Source organism: Palaemon carinicauda, chromosome 7 (genome assembly GCF_036898095.1).
Source record: "Palaemon carinicauda isolate YSFRI2023 chromosome 7, ASM3689809v2, whole genome shotgun sequence".
Lineage (NCBI taxonomy): Eukaryota > Metazoa > Arthropoda > Malacostraca > Decapoda > Palaemonidae > Palaemon > Palaemon carinicauda.
Genome location: NC_090731.1, coordinates 129,939,618 through 129,958,056, shown reverse-complemented (window position 1 = coordinate 129,958,056; position 18,439 = coordinate 129,939,618). Strand labels below are relative to the sequence as shown.

At 43.0% G+C, this 18,439-nt stretch overlaps 1 protein-coding gene across 1 annotated transcript in view; it reads right to left on the bottom strand.

The window, feature by feature from the left end:
* Positions 1-18,439, bottom strand: part of LOC137644003 (3'-5' ssDNA/RNA exonuclease TatD) — a 68,546-nt gene that overhangs the window by 12,464 nt on the left and 37,643 nt on the right. The window contains exons 4-6 of the mRNA XM_068376869.1: positions 14,113-14,273; positions 11,867-12,050; positions 11,556-11,718 (exon numbers count right to left, since the gene is read on the bottom strand). Coding sequence (XP_068232970.1) covers positions 11,556-11,718; positions 11,867-12,050; positions 14,113-14,273 — 508 coding nt within the window. The remainder of the gene's footprint in view (positions 1-11,555; positions 11,719-11,866; positions 12,051-14,112; positions 14,274-18,439) is intronic.

Below are 18,439 nucleotides of genomic sequence, written 5' to 3'. Positions count from 1 at the left end.
CAGTGAACCCTCATTTATCGCGGTAGATAGGTTCCAAACCCGGCCGCGATAGCTGAAAATCCGCGAAGTAGGAGCACCATATTTACGTATTTATTTAACATGTATATTCAGACTTTTAAAACCTTCCCTTTACGTAGTACTGTTAACAAACTACCCTTTAATGTACAGAACACTTAATGCATGTACTACAGTACCCTAAACTAAAACAGGCACAAATATTAAAGGCGATTTTATATCATGGGTTCCCTAAACACGCCAAAAAGCACGATAAAAAATGACAACCAATGTTTTGTTTACGTTTATCTCTGATCATAATGAAGAAATAGACGCATTTACACATCTGTGTATAGGTTAGTTTTCGCATCGACAGCAATCTTACCAAGTATTGATTATATGTTGATTTTGTTATTATCAATGTTTTACTTAATTTTTCTTAGGACTGCCCAATAATTGAAATGAATGCCATTTATATAATGTTTTTCTTTATAACGCTGCCTGAAACGGAAACCTTCCATACGTTTACTGTACGCTCCATCTTCGATCGTAATAAACAAACGAAGGCATTAAACGCGCATGATGAAAGTGATAAATAATGATATAAAAAGCTTTTCGTAAATATGTTATTACAAATATTATTTATCGTATCTATATAAAATCCTACATACGTAGCAAAGCAGGAAAACAATTTTTTTTTTTAATCAACAATAACAAACTGCCGCTAATGACCGAATGATAATTTACGATAATTCTAAACTGTTACTAAAGATGATTCTCCATTCCATATCCAAAATACTTTTCCTAACTTCAGTTATAAGTCAACTTGTACCCCCCTCAATTATGAAACCATCTAAAAAAAAAAAAAAAATAAGAGAAGAAGCAAGTACTAGGCCGATTTTTAAAGTTGTCGAACAATTAAGTTACCGCTATAACGTTCGATGTGACATAGTGCGAGATTGGAGAAAGTAAGGAAAATTGAATCATGATTGATTTTCAATATAAATGAAACTTTGTGAAGCAACAAAGATTTCATTTGTTAGTGAGATAGAGGTAAGGAATGATAGGTAGTGAAAAGTAGCCCACAGAGAGAGAGAGAGAGAGAGAGAGAGAGAGAGAGAGAGAGAGAGATTGTTTTCGTACGCGCATATTCTTGAGACCGGCAGCTAGACGTCAGCTGATCTGATCACAGCCAAAAGTAAAACAAAAAGAAGTCAACAATACTCGATTTTTAAAACACACCCGAAATTTAAAAACAAAAGTACACGCTTTCTTAATGTGCAATTAACTATTTAAAGAGTAGCAATTTTCTAGAATAAAATGTTTCCCCCAAAAATAGTGGTTTGCTGATGAAATCGGATGCCGTATTTAAGCTACGATTTAAGTGGATGTATACACAGTATATATGCTTTACGTACGCTATTTTACGCTTGTTTTGTTGTAGGATATGTACGCTTAATCGAGAGGTGATTTTTGCAACAAAGAATTTTATTGGATGCAGTACTACGTATACATACAAAAGATTCATGGAAAAGATGCACATCCATTACATTTGTAGTAGTAGCCATCAGCAGCCTTACACCATTCAAATATGACAAAGTCAGACTGCATCTGATTTGCGTTTCATGTTCGATTCAATTTTACTACGTATACTGAATTATCATACGATCTCATTCTCTTTTCGTGTTTTATTTCTTTCTGTACTGAATTATATGTCATATGTAATGCAATGAACCATCAGTAAGAGCAGATATTACTAATTATTAATGGAATTAACGAAATATTTAGGGTCTTCATATATCGCGGCTATTTTCGAAATTTCCGGAAAATCCGCGATATATGTATATACATGCGTTATGAAAAAAATCCGCGAAGTCGTGAATCCGCGAAGTAGCGAGGGCAAACTGTACTGTTTTGGGTCTCTAGCCCTTTTCGGTTGCGGGTTTTGCTGTGCTTTCCGCTGTGGCTGAGAGGGGTAAGGTCTAGCCGTTAAGACCTTTTGGATAAGGGAGTCCTGACTGGACTTCCTCCACCTCTCTGCCACCCGCTCAACATCCTCGGGATGGAACATAGAATTGCCCTCGAAAGGAGCATTTCTAAGTCTCGCTACTTCGGCCTGAGGGAGATGTCTACGGAACTTGCCTATGACGGCATCTCTCCTCTTCAGGATAGTGTTGGCCCAAAGGTTCACTACCTGATGGGAGAGGAACTCGATGGCCCGAGAGCCAGACAATAGGAAAGTCTCCAAAAACTTCCTGAAGGACTCCCGAGACAGGTCCTTAGACCGCATCAGTTGTCCTAAGGATCCTAACCAGAAATCCACCCACAAAGTAGCCTGCATGGCGTACTTCGCCACCTTCTCATGGTTTAGGATTTCAGAGGCTGAAAAGGAGATTTGAAGTTCCGTAAGTTTCTCGAAGGGGGTGGCCTTCGAGTGCCTCTATAGAGTGGTCGAGAGGCAACGTTGGAAGAGATTCCGCGAGGATCTCGTAATACCTCCTCAAACACATACAGAGGAGATAGGAGCTTGGAGGACGAGTTGGAGCGGAGAGAAGAGGTGGACCCAGTTGCCTGGGACACTGCCTTCTGTTTGGCACTCTTCAACCCCTTTGACCAGGGCAAAGCTGCACTGGTCCTAGGAGGTTTCTGAGTGCCATAGAACTGGTCGAGGACCGTTTCTTTTCCATCTAGAGGGGCTGCCGATGGATATGGAAGTCCATTGATGGAACGGATGCAGGCTAGGACCTGCCAGAAGGCGTGTTCCGACTCCTTCCTCTCATCCTCCGTAAGCTTAGGGCTCGCAGCTGCTGGCAGAGCGTCGTCCTCAAGATTTCTCTGCCCTTCCACGTCCGAGCTCTCATCCATAGGAGCCCGGAGTGGGTCGAAGTCGTCAACTGGATAGACTGGGGATAGGGAGACTGCCGAGGAGGTGCTTGCTTCCGGGGAGGCAGTGAGGAAGAAAGCCTGGCCGAAGATTTGGGGATGGTGAACAAATCCTTCGGTTCCCTCCCACGAGGCCGGAGGTCCTCTGTCCCCAAGGGCCTAGAGGACTCCGTCAGCTTACAGGTGGAATGTAAGTCCGTTGCCGTACGGGATGAGTCCGTCCAATCGCAGGTCGTGCCTTCTTAGACACTATCTCGACCGATAAAGGACGGAAGGAGTCTCCATAGGAAGTACAGTAACCCTATCCTCCTTGGGGGGAGAAGGACGAATCCTTTTCCTTTTCCCCTTTGGCCTGGTCTGTGGCATCTTGAACTGCAGGGGGCTGCCCTGAGGTTCATGCCTAATCTCCTCCAAAGGTCTTTTGCGAGGGGATGACTGTCTCCCCTTGCCATAAGGACCCACCTGGGAAAGATCTCCCGAACTCCTCCTAGGATCGGAGGGAGGAGAGGACCCTGGGAAGAGAGGCGATAAGGGGATCCTGGGTACATCACCTAAGAACAGGGAGCGGGGATCGACTCCTTTCATGGCTTGGCGCATTACATTGAATTAAGGTGCTAAGTCACCGGGGGTCACCGGCTCTTGAGGAACTAAGGGGGAGGTCCTTAGGAAAGAACAGCTCCCTGGGTTTAGGACCTGGGCAGGTTCCCTAACTCTCGTCTGATGGAAGCTTCCCTACCAGCAAGATCGGCAAAGGCCTACCCTTAGGGATAGGGTCTGGGCTCGGTCGCGCAGGCGACTGTTGTCTCTGTTGAGGCCTAAGGGGCTTGAGACACTGATTGTGAGCGCCAAGATGGTCTTGCGCTCTTGCGCCGAACTGTTGGTAGGCGGAAGGGTGCTCGTGCACGCGCCCTTCCCGATTGCGTGCACCTTTTTCACGCTCGTGGCACGCATGAGGTTGTTTGCACACCTGGCGCGCATGGTGCGCAGTGTGTTGTTCGCACGCTTGGCGAGCAACAGGATGTTCGCGCATATGGCGCTCCATAGGATGAACCCGCGCGCCATGTTCGCCTTTTATTTGCGCGCGCCAAGACAGTCGTGCGTGCCAAGTCGGTCGTGCACGCCGATTTGGTCATGCACACCGATTTGGCTGTGCGCGGCAATTTGGCCGTGCGCGGCAATCTGGCCGTGCGCGGCAATCTGGCCGTGCGCGGCAATCTGGCCGTGCGCGGCAATTTGGCCGTGCGCGGCAATTTGGCCGTGCGCGGCAATTTGGCCGTGCGCGCCAACTTGGTCGTGCGCGCGAGAGCTCTCTGGTTGGTGAGAGAACTCACTGCTACGCTCACGATAGCTTGTGTTGTGTGAGCGCGAACGATCAACACAACGAGAGTTCGAAAATTCTCTATTCATAAAAAGAATGACTGGTCACGAGAACCCTAAAGTTCAGCGTGAACTGTGTTGCGCGAACCCGAAGGATCAACACAATGAGAAACCAAAGTTTCTCTGTCACGATACACCGAAGTGTTAGCGCGACTAAAGTTAAGAGAGCCCAAGGGTTCAGCATAACTCGGGTTACAAGACCCCGAAGGGTCAACGTAACAAGGAACCGAGGTTCCTCTGTCACGAGATCCCGAAGGATCAATGTGACTGACGGTACGAGAACCCGGAGGTTCAACGTTACCGTCGTTACGAGAGCCCGGGGGTTCAGCGTAACAGAAACCCAAAGGTTTCAAGTCGCGAGAGCCCGAAGGACTCCTGCTGTCATGAGAACCCGCAGGATTAACATGACGAAAGCCTGAAGGATCACGATCACACCAGCCCAAAAGGGTGATCGTCATGAGACCCCGAAGAATCAACGTGAGGAGAACCAGCAGGTTCAAAAAGACGTCTCCTCACAGCCCGAGGAGGAGAACGTTCGGGGTGGAGAAGGGTTACCCAAACCTCCACTCTACGAACCTCCGGAGAGGAACATTCAACAGACTCTACCCAAGGGGGAAACTGATTAAGCTCTACAGATAATGCCTCCGCAGAGGAGGAGAGTTCGCCCGAAGGAGAACTACGCTTATAACAAGGTTCTCTTTCCGCCCCTGGAGGAGAGCCTAAAGCGTAAGGAGATTGCTGATGCACAGAGGCAATCTTCTCTCGCGAACGAGAGATGTGTTCCCCCGAAGGGGAAGCTTGCCTTGCAGAGAGCCCTGCCACTGCCCCTGATGGGTTAGCTAACTCCTTGGCGTCGGAACCAGACTCTCGGCCTGACCGACGGGCAACAGCGCCTGCACCCATAAGAGGAGGATCAACCTCCGCAGAGGAAAGAGACAACCACCTTCTCTCTGCTCCCCTTTGGAGGAGTTCGAGGAGAACTTCCTTCGTAGGGGGACCATAGACGCCCAGCAATGGCCATAAAGACACACGGTCTGGAAAAGAACAGGCGCTCCCCGGGAGAAAAGAAGGAGCCAACTCACTAGGGGAGCAGCCACCTTCGTCTATCCCACAGGGTTGACCTGGAGTCACAAGCCGTGCGCTACTGCTCAACCGTGCCCCGGGAAGGGCCTGGTCAAGGATTAGCTTCGGGCAGAGATTTGGGCATAGAGGAAGCAGAAGCCCGCAATTTCTTCAATCTCGAGGAAGACCCCGAAAGCCAAGATTCGTGTTTAGACTTCTTCTTACGCGCAAACCTCTCCCACTGGGAGGCAGGCCACTCCCTATACTCGGAACAGGTGTTGTCCCGCGAACACTGAGTTCCCGGCAAGCCGGGCATAAAGAGTGTGGGTCCGTCTCCAGGGACGACATGAAGGTGCCGCAGCGGCGGCCTTCAATCCCTGTACATGTCGGCATAGCGGGACAATAACCAAACACACACCGATACACACAGAAGAAAAAGGAAAAGTAATAAAGTCAAGGCAGTTTGTTTAACGGGAGAGAGAGTCGGCAATGTACCAAGCCAAAAGCAAATGTGGTTACCCAACCGACAGGTGTGAGTGAGCGGGGTAGCTAGTCTACCCCAACCCCCTCCAGCTAACTAGCAGATGGGGTAATTATCCCTCACTAAAATTGTCTTGGCTAGTTTTCAAAGTTGCCGAAAGTAATACTGTACCCTATAAATAACGAAGGTTTGTATCTGTGTCGGAACAAACACATATTAAACAATCTCACCAACCATTCAAGTACAGTCACACCCCCTTCCTTCAACATCTCAGCTCTCACACCATCCATACCAGATGCTTTTCCTACTCTCGTTTCATCTAGTGCTCTCCTCACTTCCTCTCTTGTAATCTCTCTCTCATTCTCATCTCCCATCACCGGCACCTCAACACCTGCAACAGCAATTATATCTGCCTCCCTATTATCCTCAACATTCAGTAAACTTTCAAAATAGTCCACTCACCTTTTCCTTGGCTCCTCTCCTTTTAACAACCTTCCATTTCCATCTTTCAACATCTCTTCAATTCTTGAGCCAGCCTTCCTTACTCTCTTCACTTCTTTCCAAAACTTCTTATTCTCTTCATATGAACAACCCAATCCCTGACCCCACCTCAGGTCAGCTGCCCTCTTTGCCTCACTTACCTTGCGCTTTACTTTCACATTTTTCTCTCTATATTTTTCATACTTCTCTACACTATTACTCTGCAGCCATTCTTCAAAAGCCCTTTTTTTCTCTTCCACTTTTACCTTCACTCCTTCATTCCACCATTCACTGCCCTTCCTCATGTTGCCTCCAACAACAAATTTCAAAATTTATGTAAACATTATCATAATTGTTATTAGTGTATCAATAATAATTATACAGTACACTACAATATAGTGCCTAAATATCACAAATCTTAAAAGTAATTTGCATTTTTCCTAACTATACAAACTTGAGTCCTTTAATTAAGAGATCGATTCAAGCACAGATGGAACTTGGTAGTGTCCTTTAATTAGGAGATTAATTCAAGTACAGATGGAACCCAGTAGTTAAAACTTATAAGGTGTTGGCAACAGCCGGCAATTACTGGCCAGGGATGGGACACTGAACAGTCACTTTGATTGCATCTGGGACTTTCAGTAGAGGTGATGGCATAAAGTTAAGTTAAAGATCTCAGGTTAGTATAGTAAGTAAAAACACACATTACTTATAAAATTTGTGATTTGATCCTACATAAAAAGAAACCTTTGTACTTTAATCAGGAGACTCATTTTAGGTGGGAGGAAGTTCCTTTCACAAAACTAGCTGGTTAAACTCTAGGGATTACTGATCTCAGACCTGATAAGGTGCTGTGAATCCAAGAAGTGCCTGTTATTTCCGATACTCATTATAGGGGAGTGTGGATGGGGTGACAGTCGTTCCTCTGGGAAGCTCACAAGCCTATCTCAAAAGTGAAAAACTTTGATAACTGCATAAGGTGAAGAACAATTGATGATAGAAGGCATCGCCAGGTGTGATCGTGAGTCTCGGCTCGCTTTTTCCTCCTTCAGTCACTGACCTTAGTTTCCTTTCAGGAAATGGAAAGACCCTTGAGTGCAGTCTTCAGCATCTCAATTCTTTCGTGCCCAGTTGGTTCATTGAATGGTAGCTTGAAGGGGTCAAAACTTTACGGAACCAATTCCCAGCAGTAGACACTCTCCAAGGTGTTATGTCTGAGGGATCCTAGAAAAGTACCTCCATAGCACCATTTAAATCAATTACTTTCTACACTCCTTTGATGCATACCCTCAATTAGAGAGTGGACCGATCTAGACGAAACATTTAAAGGTTTAAAGGCTGCCCATGAAAGGCAAGGCAAGGGACAGTGACATTGCCCTATCGAGTAAGACAATGACCTATAGTCTATTTTTTATAGCGGTGCATATTTGCACCCACTCACATGGGTGCCCATTTAGCTCAGAAAGGTTCCTGATACCTGATTGGTCGGAAGTATTTTTGTCCGAACACCTTCATTTTTTCGAATAATCACCAAGTAATGTGAATCGAAACTTATTTATTAACCTATATTTCTCCATCAGATATATGTTTTGTCAATAAACAATATGAAAGAATAAATGTATTATAAAGAAGCGTCATGGTAAGTCTATATTTAATAACATAATCCGCCGAAGTCAACGACAGCAGCTTATGTTCGGATGCCCGCTTTGTAATTTTGTAATTTTTCACATATTTTAACGCAAATTGGGATAAATTACACTCAGCATAAGTTAAACATGTTATTATAAACTTTCTTTGAATACCAGAATTTACCAAAATCATGGAATTAATAAAACCCGATATTTGTGAAAACTTATGGGGAGGTAAAAGAACAGCCTGTAGCGGCCTGGCGGGAAAACGATCCCTTCTGGCTTGTAGACGCATTTTTTTTTTCTCTCTTTCGTAATATAGTTCGGCCTATTCCTTTCAGTTCAAATAGCCTTATATTGTCTCTCTTCAAATTATTTTGCTTATTATTTTCCCACATTCTTGTTCCTCACCTAATATCTATCTATTTTCCCGATGCCACTTCTTTCATATAGGCCTTTGTGATATCCGCACTACGATTCCTTATATTTTGTACCTTACGTCAGTAAGCATGTAAATAATAATAACAACATTAATTTTATGCTGTGTAGAAAGTATAACCTATTCTGTAAACCTGGAATTAAACATAGTAATTTTTCTTTATTCCCGCCTCTACACTATTTTAATAAGACTAGCATGCGCTTCCCTTCAAGACATCACTTTCGACAGAGGATAAGAAATAAGGAATCGTAGTGCGGATATCCCATTTATGAAGAAAGTGGTATTGGGAAAATAGATAGATATTAGGTGAGGAACAAGAATGTGGGAAAATAATGAGCAAAATAATACGAAGAGAGACAATGCAAGACTATTTAAACTGAAAAGAATAGGCCGAACTATATTACGAGAAAAACAAAACTGCGTCTACGAGCCAGAAGGGATCGTTTTCCCGCCAGGCCGCTACAGGCTGTTCTTTTACCTCCCCTTAAGTTTTCACAAATATCGGGTTTTATTAATTCCATGATTTTGGTAAATTCTGGTATTCAAAGAAAGTTTATAATAACATGTTTAACTTATGCTGAGTGTAATTTATCCCAATTTGCGTTAAAATATGTGAAAAATTACAAAATTACAAAGCGTGCATCCGAAAACAAGCTGCTGTCGTTGACTTCGGCGGATTGTGTTATAAAATTTAGACTTACCATGACGATTCTTTATAATATATTTATTCTTTCACATTGTTTATTGACAAAACATATATCTGATGGAAAAATATAGGTTAATAAATAAGTTTCGATTCACATTACTTGGTAATTATTCGAGAACAATGAAGTTGTTCGGACAAAAATACTTCCGACCAATCAGGTATCAGGAACCTTTCCGAGCTAAAAGGGCAACCCTGTGAGTGGGTGCAAATATGCACGGCTATAAAAAATAGACTATAGAGACTGACCACATGATCAGCGCTCAAGGCCCTCCCCCAAGCTAGGACCATGGAGGGCCAGGCAATGGCTGCCAATGACTCAGCAGATAGGCCTGTACGCTCCCCCAAAACCCCCATCCTTAGCTCATAAGGATGGTGAGGTTGCAGTGACCATAACAACTGACATGTTTGAGCTGGACTCGAACCCCTCTCTGGCATTCACCAGTCAGGGATGTTTCTGTTTCTGTGACTGGCAATGGATGTCTAGTAGATAAGTTTAAAGGGAAAGTGCCTGGGGTTGTGCATCTGGAAGAAACAGCTATAAGGGAGAAGTGTCTGGTGACGAAAAGAAATGCATCTAGCAAGTCTTACTGGAAGAAAGCTCGAGATGTGCCTCCCTCAAGGCTCATTTAGTGAGGATTGTTGGAAAAATTCCTTCGAAAGCAAAACTTGAAGAGGCCCGTCTTCTACAAAAGGAACTCCTAGATGAGACATTTGGACAAGGTGCATTGGGGTAAGGTGCATTGGGGTGAGGCACGTCTGGGTGAGGCACTTCTGGGTGAGGAGCATCTGGTTGAGGTGCACAGGATGGGGTGTGTCCGGATGAAGGTGCATCTGGGTAACGAGCGTCTGTATGTGGTAAAAGTGCTTCTGTGGTTGAGGTGCATCTGTGGTTGAGGTGCGTCTGTGGTTGAGGCGCATCTGTGACTGAAGTGTGATTGTGGTTGAGGCGCGTCTGTGGTTGAGGCGCGTCTGTGGTTGAGGTGTGTCTAGTTGAGGAGCGTCTGGGAGAGGAGGAAGGTCAAATCTTCAAGCTCCAAGACAATCTGGACTAGGCAAAACTGTGGATGATGAAGAAGAAAGATGCCTATGAGGCGTCAATGATCCTTTGAGGAGGAATAAGGATCTGGCAAAGGTTGACTAGCAACATTGTAAGCACTCTCGGGAGCTAGAGTGCTCTCGAGGAGACAACCTGAAGGGGTAAAGCCCGGAGCTCAAAGAGCTGAAAAAGGTACTTGAAGATGCTTGCAGGTCCTTGCATGGGTGTGATCACCTGGAGGGGCAGGTGAAGACTGGCACTTCCCAAGGAAAGAACTCCTGGGAGACTTCTCCCCTGAAGGTCTCTGAGCAAGTCATGAGATGAAGAAGATGGAGTCGAGGTCCCAGCAAAGCCAATGGCTTCTCTGGCAGGGGCTGCAACTGCTTCTATGGGGGAAGGGCATCGAAAATATGCCTGCAACAGCCACTCACAGATAAAACCTTGAAGTCCCAGAAGGGCCACAGCAACCATGTCACATGTCAATCTGAAATAAAAACTCCACTCAGGAGGAAGAAACTCTTGTTTCCCAAGGAGAAACGGGAAGAGCTTCTTACCTCGAGGCTTGTCAAGACTAGAGGGCAACCCCTTCACCGAACAGCCTCTTGAGGGGCCGACGGGAGAGGGAAGAAGGGAAGACGAAATAGGACGTATCAGGATCAAGGCGAGAGGTTGTGGCTTAACCACCTTAAAGATGACTCCAAAGGCAAACACATACTGAAAACTGCTTTCCATGGAAAGATAACCATTAAAACTTGAACTGGCCATGAATTCTCATCCCATAGACACCAGGCAGGGACATCTAAAGTATCCCTTGGCTGAGGTCAAATCCTTTATAGGTAAGTATAAGAGGCAAGTATTACTTCCCTCACTCAAGAATGAGCAGAACCTCCGCTGGAATCTCCTTGGAAAAACCACACAATTCATAAACACACTGGAAAATAAAATGAAATATCAAATTAAGCCAAAACTCCAGTCAGTGGGAATGTCTGATCTTACCAACGGCTACTATAAAAGTGGTTTGTCAGTCAGCCAGCTGGGGATCGATTGCCTTTACTTTCTAGATGTTGACAACTAGTTATAATTTTCAATTGCCCCTATTCCAGCTTTGCTGTAATCATTATCCTATGTATAGGATGATGGCTTGTATTTGTGTAGGAATGACTTTATAACAAAATATTACTAAAATGTGAAAAATATAAAACTATCCGACCTCCCAAACAAACAAAATGAAGAGGAGTCTGCAATATAAATTCACATAGACTTATAAATCTGGGATCTACTTAGGGAGCAACAGGTGAAAGAGGCTATAGCAAGGGATTAATGTACTTAAAAAGAACTAATGCATCAGAATATTTGATGATTATGTATGTGGGCTAATTATAAATAATGGGTTTGTTGTCAAATACCTAATACACTTGAGATTAAATCATAATTTCAAATTTACAATAGAATAGACTAATTTTGCAAACCTTTCCGTGAGGGAATCCTTGACATAAGGAGGAAGCTTAGAGGCACGAGTATTTGGGTACATGAAAGGAGCATCAGTTTCTACCAGCAAACGATCAAGAGGAACAATTCCATCCTCTAATATTCTCCTTACACCATCTTCAGATTTATCCTTCCAAACATAACCTGGAAAAGAGCAATAAAACTTATTCCATATTTCTAGGTTTTTTCCTTTCTTACCACAACCATAAAACAAAACTTGAAACATTACTATTCATACAAGATTAAATCTTAATCTCTGACTCTATTACACCACAAAATGAAGAAAACTCACCTGTCAAACCTATATAACATCCTTCTTTTAGGTAGGCAGCTGCCTGTGATGCATCTCCAGTGAAGCAATGGATGACAACAGCAGGAAGACGTGCCTTATATTTCTTAAGCACCTCTAGCACCTCCTTGTGGGCATCTCGTTCATGTACAAAAAGTGGTTTCCTTAATTCACACGCAAGTGAGACCTATAAAATATAAGCAATATTAACTTTTGTTAAACAGGTACACTTATGAGCATATTCAGTACAAATTACACTGCAATTAACACCAATGGTCCATATGCAATGATACAGGTGCAATGACACAAATTAGAGCAGCCTCCGTAAATACCATTAACTTTATATTACAAAAAGTTAGCAGCTTTCTCATTAGAAACAACTAGGTAATAATTTTTATTAGTGGAACAACCCTTCTGATAAATAGATATATTAAAAAAAATTCTGTACGGAAGCTGTGGACTGAAGGCCTAATTATTCAATAAAAATAATCAGCAATTTCATTTTACAAGTTCAATTTTACACTTGGCATTCTTGCATTACATCTTCCACACATTGTATCACCTGAGAAGAGCAGTACAGCAAGGGTAATCTCCAAAACATCTAAGGACACTTTCTTCAAAAAAGGGTTTTCATATACGTATAAAATTTTTATACGTCTTTCTGAAACACTGCTGTCACAATCATCAATAATGCATTTACATTGTTTTTAGTTGCAAGCATTAGTTTTTTAAATTCTCTATATACAATTTTCTGTATACATATCTATTCTGGACAATTTAATCATCCTTCTCTTTATACTTGACTATCAATGATATGGGCCTACCCATCAGCATGCATCATGATATATTCATAACTATTACTTACTCTACTAACTACTCGTCACCTTTATTCCTCACCCTATGCCCAATCTATTCTAATTCTGAAGAGCTCCATCTACTTCCCAGCCTCTGAACAAATACAATACTTCTACCCTTTCCTCATTGTTATATAATCCATCCAGCACATTATTGCCATGAATCTCCATCTCACCAAAAAACACAGTACAAATCATACATCGGAAAACTTTTCTCTAGGAGCTACCAAACAGTAATAATCATAATACTGGTGGGACACTATTTACCGGTAGACTAGCAATCTACTCCAAATTCATCTAAAACATTATTGTTTTTCTTTCTGGCATCTAGCTCATGAACCAGATGTTACAAAATTGACAAAAATATTGTAGGTTCGCAGAGATCTATGCAATCACCACATCGAAGATTCCTCCTCCTCCATCTCCTTCAATAATGCTCCTTTTGTACATGCTAGGCAAAGGGATTCCCTTCTAAATCTAAATACCGACCATCTCCAGTGGCACAATATGTCATACAGTATACAAAGACCTAAAGGTCTTCAAATATAGGATTAACTCCTACCTTTCAGTACTGTAGGTCTCTATAATGTACGGAATTACACCTAATGTACAGTATACAAATCACTTCTTTGATCAATATTTCTAGCCCTACCCTAAACAGAAAATTATTATTTTAACAAGCTTTCCCTGCTTTTTCCACATTATACTAAAGCAATTTTACTATCACATACTGTAATTTAAAAACTGTAGTGAACCATCATTTCCTTTGCACACTGCAAAAGTCCCATTCTTTCTCCTCCCTTACCATATCCATATTTTCAGGACAACATTCTACAAAGGGTTCATCTGAGCCTTTTAACTACTGTTATTGCATATTATTTACATTGCTCCAGGAGCCCTACCATTGTCCTGTTTATATTCAACCTCTGCATTTAGTGTACTCTCTCAAGAAACCACTATAATTTTATCAACCTTTTCACTGTATACATTGGCTGTAATTTCACAGTCCAGGAATTATTAAGTGAATAATATATTCATAAATGACAGATATCATTATTGCTCTCATCTTATGCATGTTTAAATATGCTACTCAGTCAATTCTACTCTCATGGGGGAGTCTCAATTTCTAGATCTAAATCAAGGTTAAAAACTGAACATCTGTACGGGATAACCTTAAGTCAGACAGACAGGGCATAAGAACAGAAAAATTAAAGAAAATACATAAGAATGACAGTAAGGTAGATGAGGTTTAATGAAATACTGCAAAGAATCAAATTACTACTTGCAGTAGGCAGCATCAAAGTGCACTACAAATACCTGTGCATATAACTTTTAAAATTAATTTCACCATTATTAAGTAGTTTAGATACTAAACAAAAATCTCAATTAACCCACCTGCTTTTCAAAGACCTCAAGCTGAACATCTTGAGGAGAGAAATTTCTGTTGAAGTCCAGTCCGCACTCGCCTATGGCCACCACTTCATGATTGGCAGCCAACTCTCTCAATTCCCCTTCAGTTTCCTCATCCCAGGACTTTGCCTCATGAGGGTGTACCCCTACAATTATACAAAATAAGAAGTGACATGTACTTAAATAAGCATAACATGATAAAATGTATGCAGCAATATGCAATGTCATCATTATAGGTCTTTGCTTTCAAATTAATAAATAAAATATGTCTGCAAAGTATTAAAATTCAAATGTGTGTACTAAATATGTATTTGTGATTGCTGAAATTATGAAATCCACAAATTCATACTTGTTGTACAGTATAATTATCCAATCAGTTAAAAAAAGGGGAAATATATAACAGACTATTGTTATTACTTCCATTTTTTATGGTATCTCCATCATTGACACTTTCAAGTTGGATTTTCCCTAACAGTTAAAAAGTTCACTTCAGTCTCTTTTAGTCTAAGTATTTTCCACCTGGATTCCATTGCAATTTTTAATCTTTCAAACCTAGAATCTCTATGGCCTTCTCCTTTAACTATGCGGATCATCAGGTTAACTGTATACAGAACTTCCAAGGGACCTTCTTTGTTGCACTCGTATGAAGCTTGCTGACACATAATGGACACTAACATCAACCTCAAATTCTTCTGGTATATGTGCTAATGAGCCTTCACTCTAAATAAGAATTTCTCAACCTTTTTATTACCAACAGCATGCATAAGATCTCATAAGAATATCACTGTACATTTCGCAATATGTAAATAGATATACAGTACATTTGATATTCTTAGATGGAATCACATACTTAAAAATAACATGTAATACTAAGAATTTACTTCATTTCTCTATTTCTATTCGGTCAATTGCACAGTTTATTAGAGGGAACTCTAATGGTCGATGTGTTCATTAAGTGCCGGCAGAAGAGTAACCCAAATAGGGATAATTTTTCAATTGCAAGTGGTATGCATTAAAGGAAACCTCAAAATTACCTGAGCTTGCCCTATTTTATCCAAAAAGATTTCTTTTTTAGTGTAACCAACTTATCTGTTCAAATAAGAGTATTTTTGTTTCTCCATTTCATCCTACTGTTTGTAAGCTTAATTGACTGAGTTCTCCTGTTAAGTATCTCAGTTTAGACATCCCAAATTTGCAATGAAGATAATTACACAGCTCTCCCTACTTTTTTCTGTAAAATAAAAATGCTATTCTTTTTAAGTGTAATTTGTGAAAGAGTTAAAACTTTTATCTTTTGACAGTCACCGCACAATGGTATGCATAAATAATTCAATAGAGTAAGCTGGAAGTCCATTTCTCTGCAAAGTTGTTCGAATAATCTTGACAACAAAGGCTGCTGCTTCCTCCGGAGCCTTGGATGACCACGGAGATAGCAGCAGTAGGGGATTCAGTGTTATGAAGCTTCATCTGTGGTGGATAACGGGGAAGGGTGGGCTGTGGCACCCTAGTAGTACCAGCCGAACTCGGTTGAGTCCCTTGCCAGGCTGGGAGGAACGTAGAGAGAAGAGGTCCCCTTTCTTGTTTTATTTGTTTGATGTCGGCTACCCCCCAAAATTGGGGGAAATGCCTTGGTATATGTATGTACAAAGGACTAGTTTTAATATAGTTGACTAATTTACTACCTGTTGTAATGCTTATTTTAAATCTTCTTGCAATATTTTTAAACAAGAATGAATAATATTTGGTTTCTTTTTTTTTTGCGAGAGATTCAAATGCCAACACAAAATTTCCCGGTTAAATTCATTTTTCTAAGGTAGCTTGTCATCATATAAAAAATATCTTGACCACAAAAATTTGTTGACAATCCCCTGTAACACAAAACCATCACAAATTTTAAGTAATTTGTATTTTTCCTAACAGTATTTACCTCGAACTACTTTGTTAGGAGTATCTGGGATCTCCTCCCATCTGACCAGAGTTTTGTGTAGTTTACCCTATTCCCGTTTTCTATGAGGGGTAACCTCAGGCGGAGTGATACGCGCCCTGAAGCTAACCCCGGGTCAGAGAGCATGCTTGCTCAGGTCTCGACCTCCAGTAAGTTCTTGGCAGCTTAGGTTTCTAAGAAGTCCAGTAAGGCACTCGTGGAAGAAAGGGTGGGCCATTACCCGAAAGTAGTTCAAGGTAAGTACTGTTAGGAAAAATACAAATTACTTAAAATTTGTGATTTGTTCCAACATGGAGTACTTACCTCAAACTACTTTCTTAGGAGACTTATACTTTAGGAGGTGGGAGTGGCCTTCCAGACCTAGAGACCGTGCTGAAGCATATCCAAGGAACCTAGATAGGAGGCTAGGTTCTGTTGACCCCAAGAAAACACGAGAAAAGAGGTAAAACTACACAAAAAAAACTTATGTTAGTGTCTAAGTAACTCACCTCTGCAAGAAATTCTCAGAGACATGTCATTCCAATGACAAGTGTATCTTGTAGCTGACTCAGGGGGCTATCGGAGTCAATTTTTGAGCGGAAACAGGGGAAAGAAGAACAAGGGGGTTAAGAAACGAACCTGTGTCTCTTGGACTTACTACCCGCGGTTATCACTGGGGCTATACCTTTAAATCGTTTGGAGCGCGGAAATGACGGTACCTATCGAGAACTCGTCCAGGAACTTCCTCGAATAGTCCTTCAAGTAGTGAGCTGTGAAGGTTGATTGGTTAGCCCAAGTGTCTGCTCTCAGGATCTGGCCCACTGCCATATTCTTCTCGAATGCCAACGACGTACTTAGGCCCCTAATGTCGTGGGGTCTGGGTTTGCCCGGCAGTGGAATTCCTGCGCTACTGCAGGCTTTGATAATCACCTGCCGCAGCCGGGAGATAGTGTTTTTCGAGACTGGCTTCTTCACTGGGCCTGTAGAAACAAAAAGACTTTTGATCCCGGGTCGAAGTCTGGCTGACCTCTCCAAGTATTTCCTTATTGCCCTGACCGGGCACAGCCACAAGTCCCTCGGGTTGTCCAACCGACGGATTGCTGGCACTGAGAAGAACTCAAACCTGGGATCCCACACGGCTGGATTCTGGGCCTTTGCTACGAAGGATGGCACGAACCTGAAGGTAGCTTCTCGCCAACCCTTCGAGTGTGAAACCTCTAAGACAGTCCATGAATCTCCCCTACTCGTTTTGCTGAGGCCAACACCAGCAGAAAAACTGTATTGAGGGTGAGGTCCTTGTCCACGATGTCTTTTAGGGGTTCAAAGGGCGGTTCTGACATCATCTTCAGGACTCTGGCCACGTCCCACTGTGGCACCCTAACGGCTTGGGGGGGAGGGGCAAGACTGCTCGAAGCTCTTGATGAGCATCGAGATGTGTCTAGAGGCACCCAGGTCAATGCCCTTCAGGAGGAAGACTTGGCCCAGCGCAGCCCGGACCCCTTTGATGGCCGGGATGGACATGTAAACCACGTCCCTGAGATAGAGCAGGAAGTCCGCTATCTCTGGGATAGAGGCCCTCAGTGGTTTGATGTTCTTAGAGACGCACCATTTAGTAAAAGTGGCCCACTTTGCCTAGTAGACCGCTGCCGATGATCGTCTCAGATAGCCTGACATCCTCGTTGCCGTTCCCGACGAATAGCCTTCCTTCCTCAGGAGACGCTCGATAACCTCCACGTGTGAAGACGGAGGGACCGAGAGTTCTTGTGGAACCTTTGAAAGTGGGGCTGCCAGAGAAGGTCTGGTCTGTCCGGAAGGGGCCAAGGTGGAAGGCGCGCCAGGTCCTTTAGATCCACGAACCATTCTCTCTCCGGCAACCAGGGCGCTACCAAAGTCATCCACAGGTTGTCCGCCCGCCGTACTCTGTTGAGGACTTTTCTGAGCATCCCGAAGGGAAGGAAGGCGTACACGTCGAGGTTGTCCCAAGGGTGTTGGAAGGCGTCCTCAAACGCCGCTTCTGGGTCTGGCACAGGAGAACTAAACACTGGGAGCTGTGCGTTCAGTCTTGTTGCGAAGAGATCCATCACTGGCGATCCCCATTTCTGAATGATGGCTTTGGCCACTTCCGGGTGTAGAGACAATTCGAACCCTACTACTTGTCCCATCCTGCTGAGACCATCGGCCAGGACATTCCTCTTTCCTGGAATGAACCTTGCTGAAATTCTGATCTGCTCCCCTTCGGCCCATTCCAGAAGTTCCAACATGAGGACGCACAACTCCTTCGATTTTAGTCCTCCTTGCTTCTTTATAGGCCACCACCGTGGCGTTGTCGCACATCAGTGCCACGGTGTTCCCCCGGGAGTAGATGGGAGAACTCCAGGCATGCCCTTC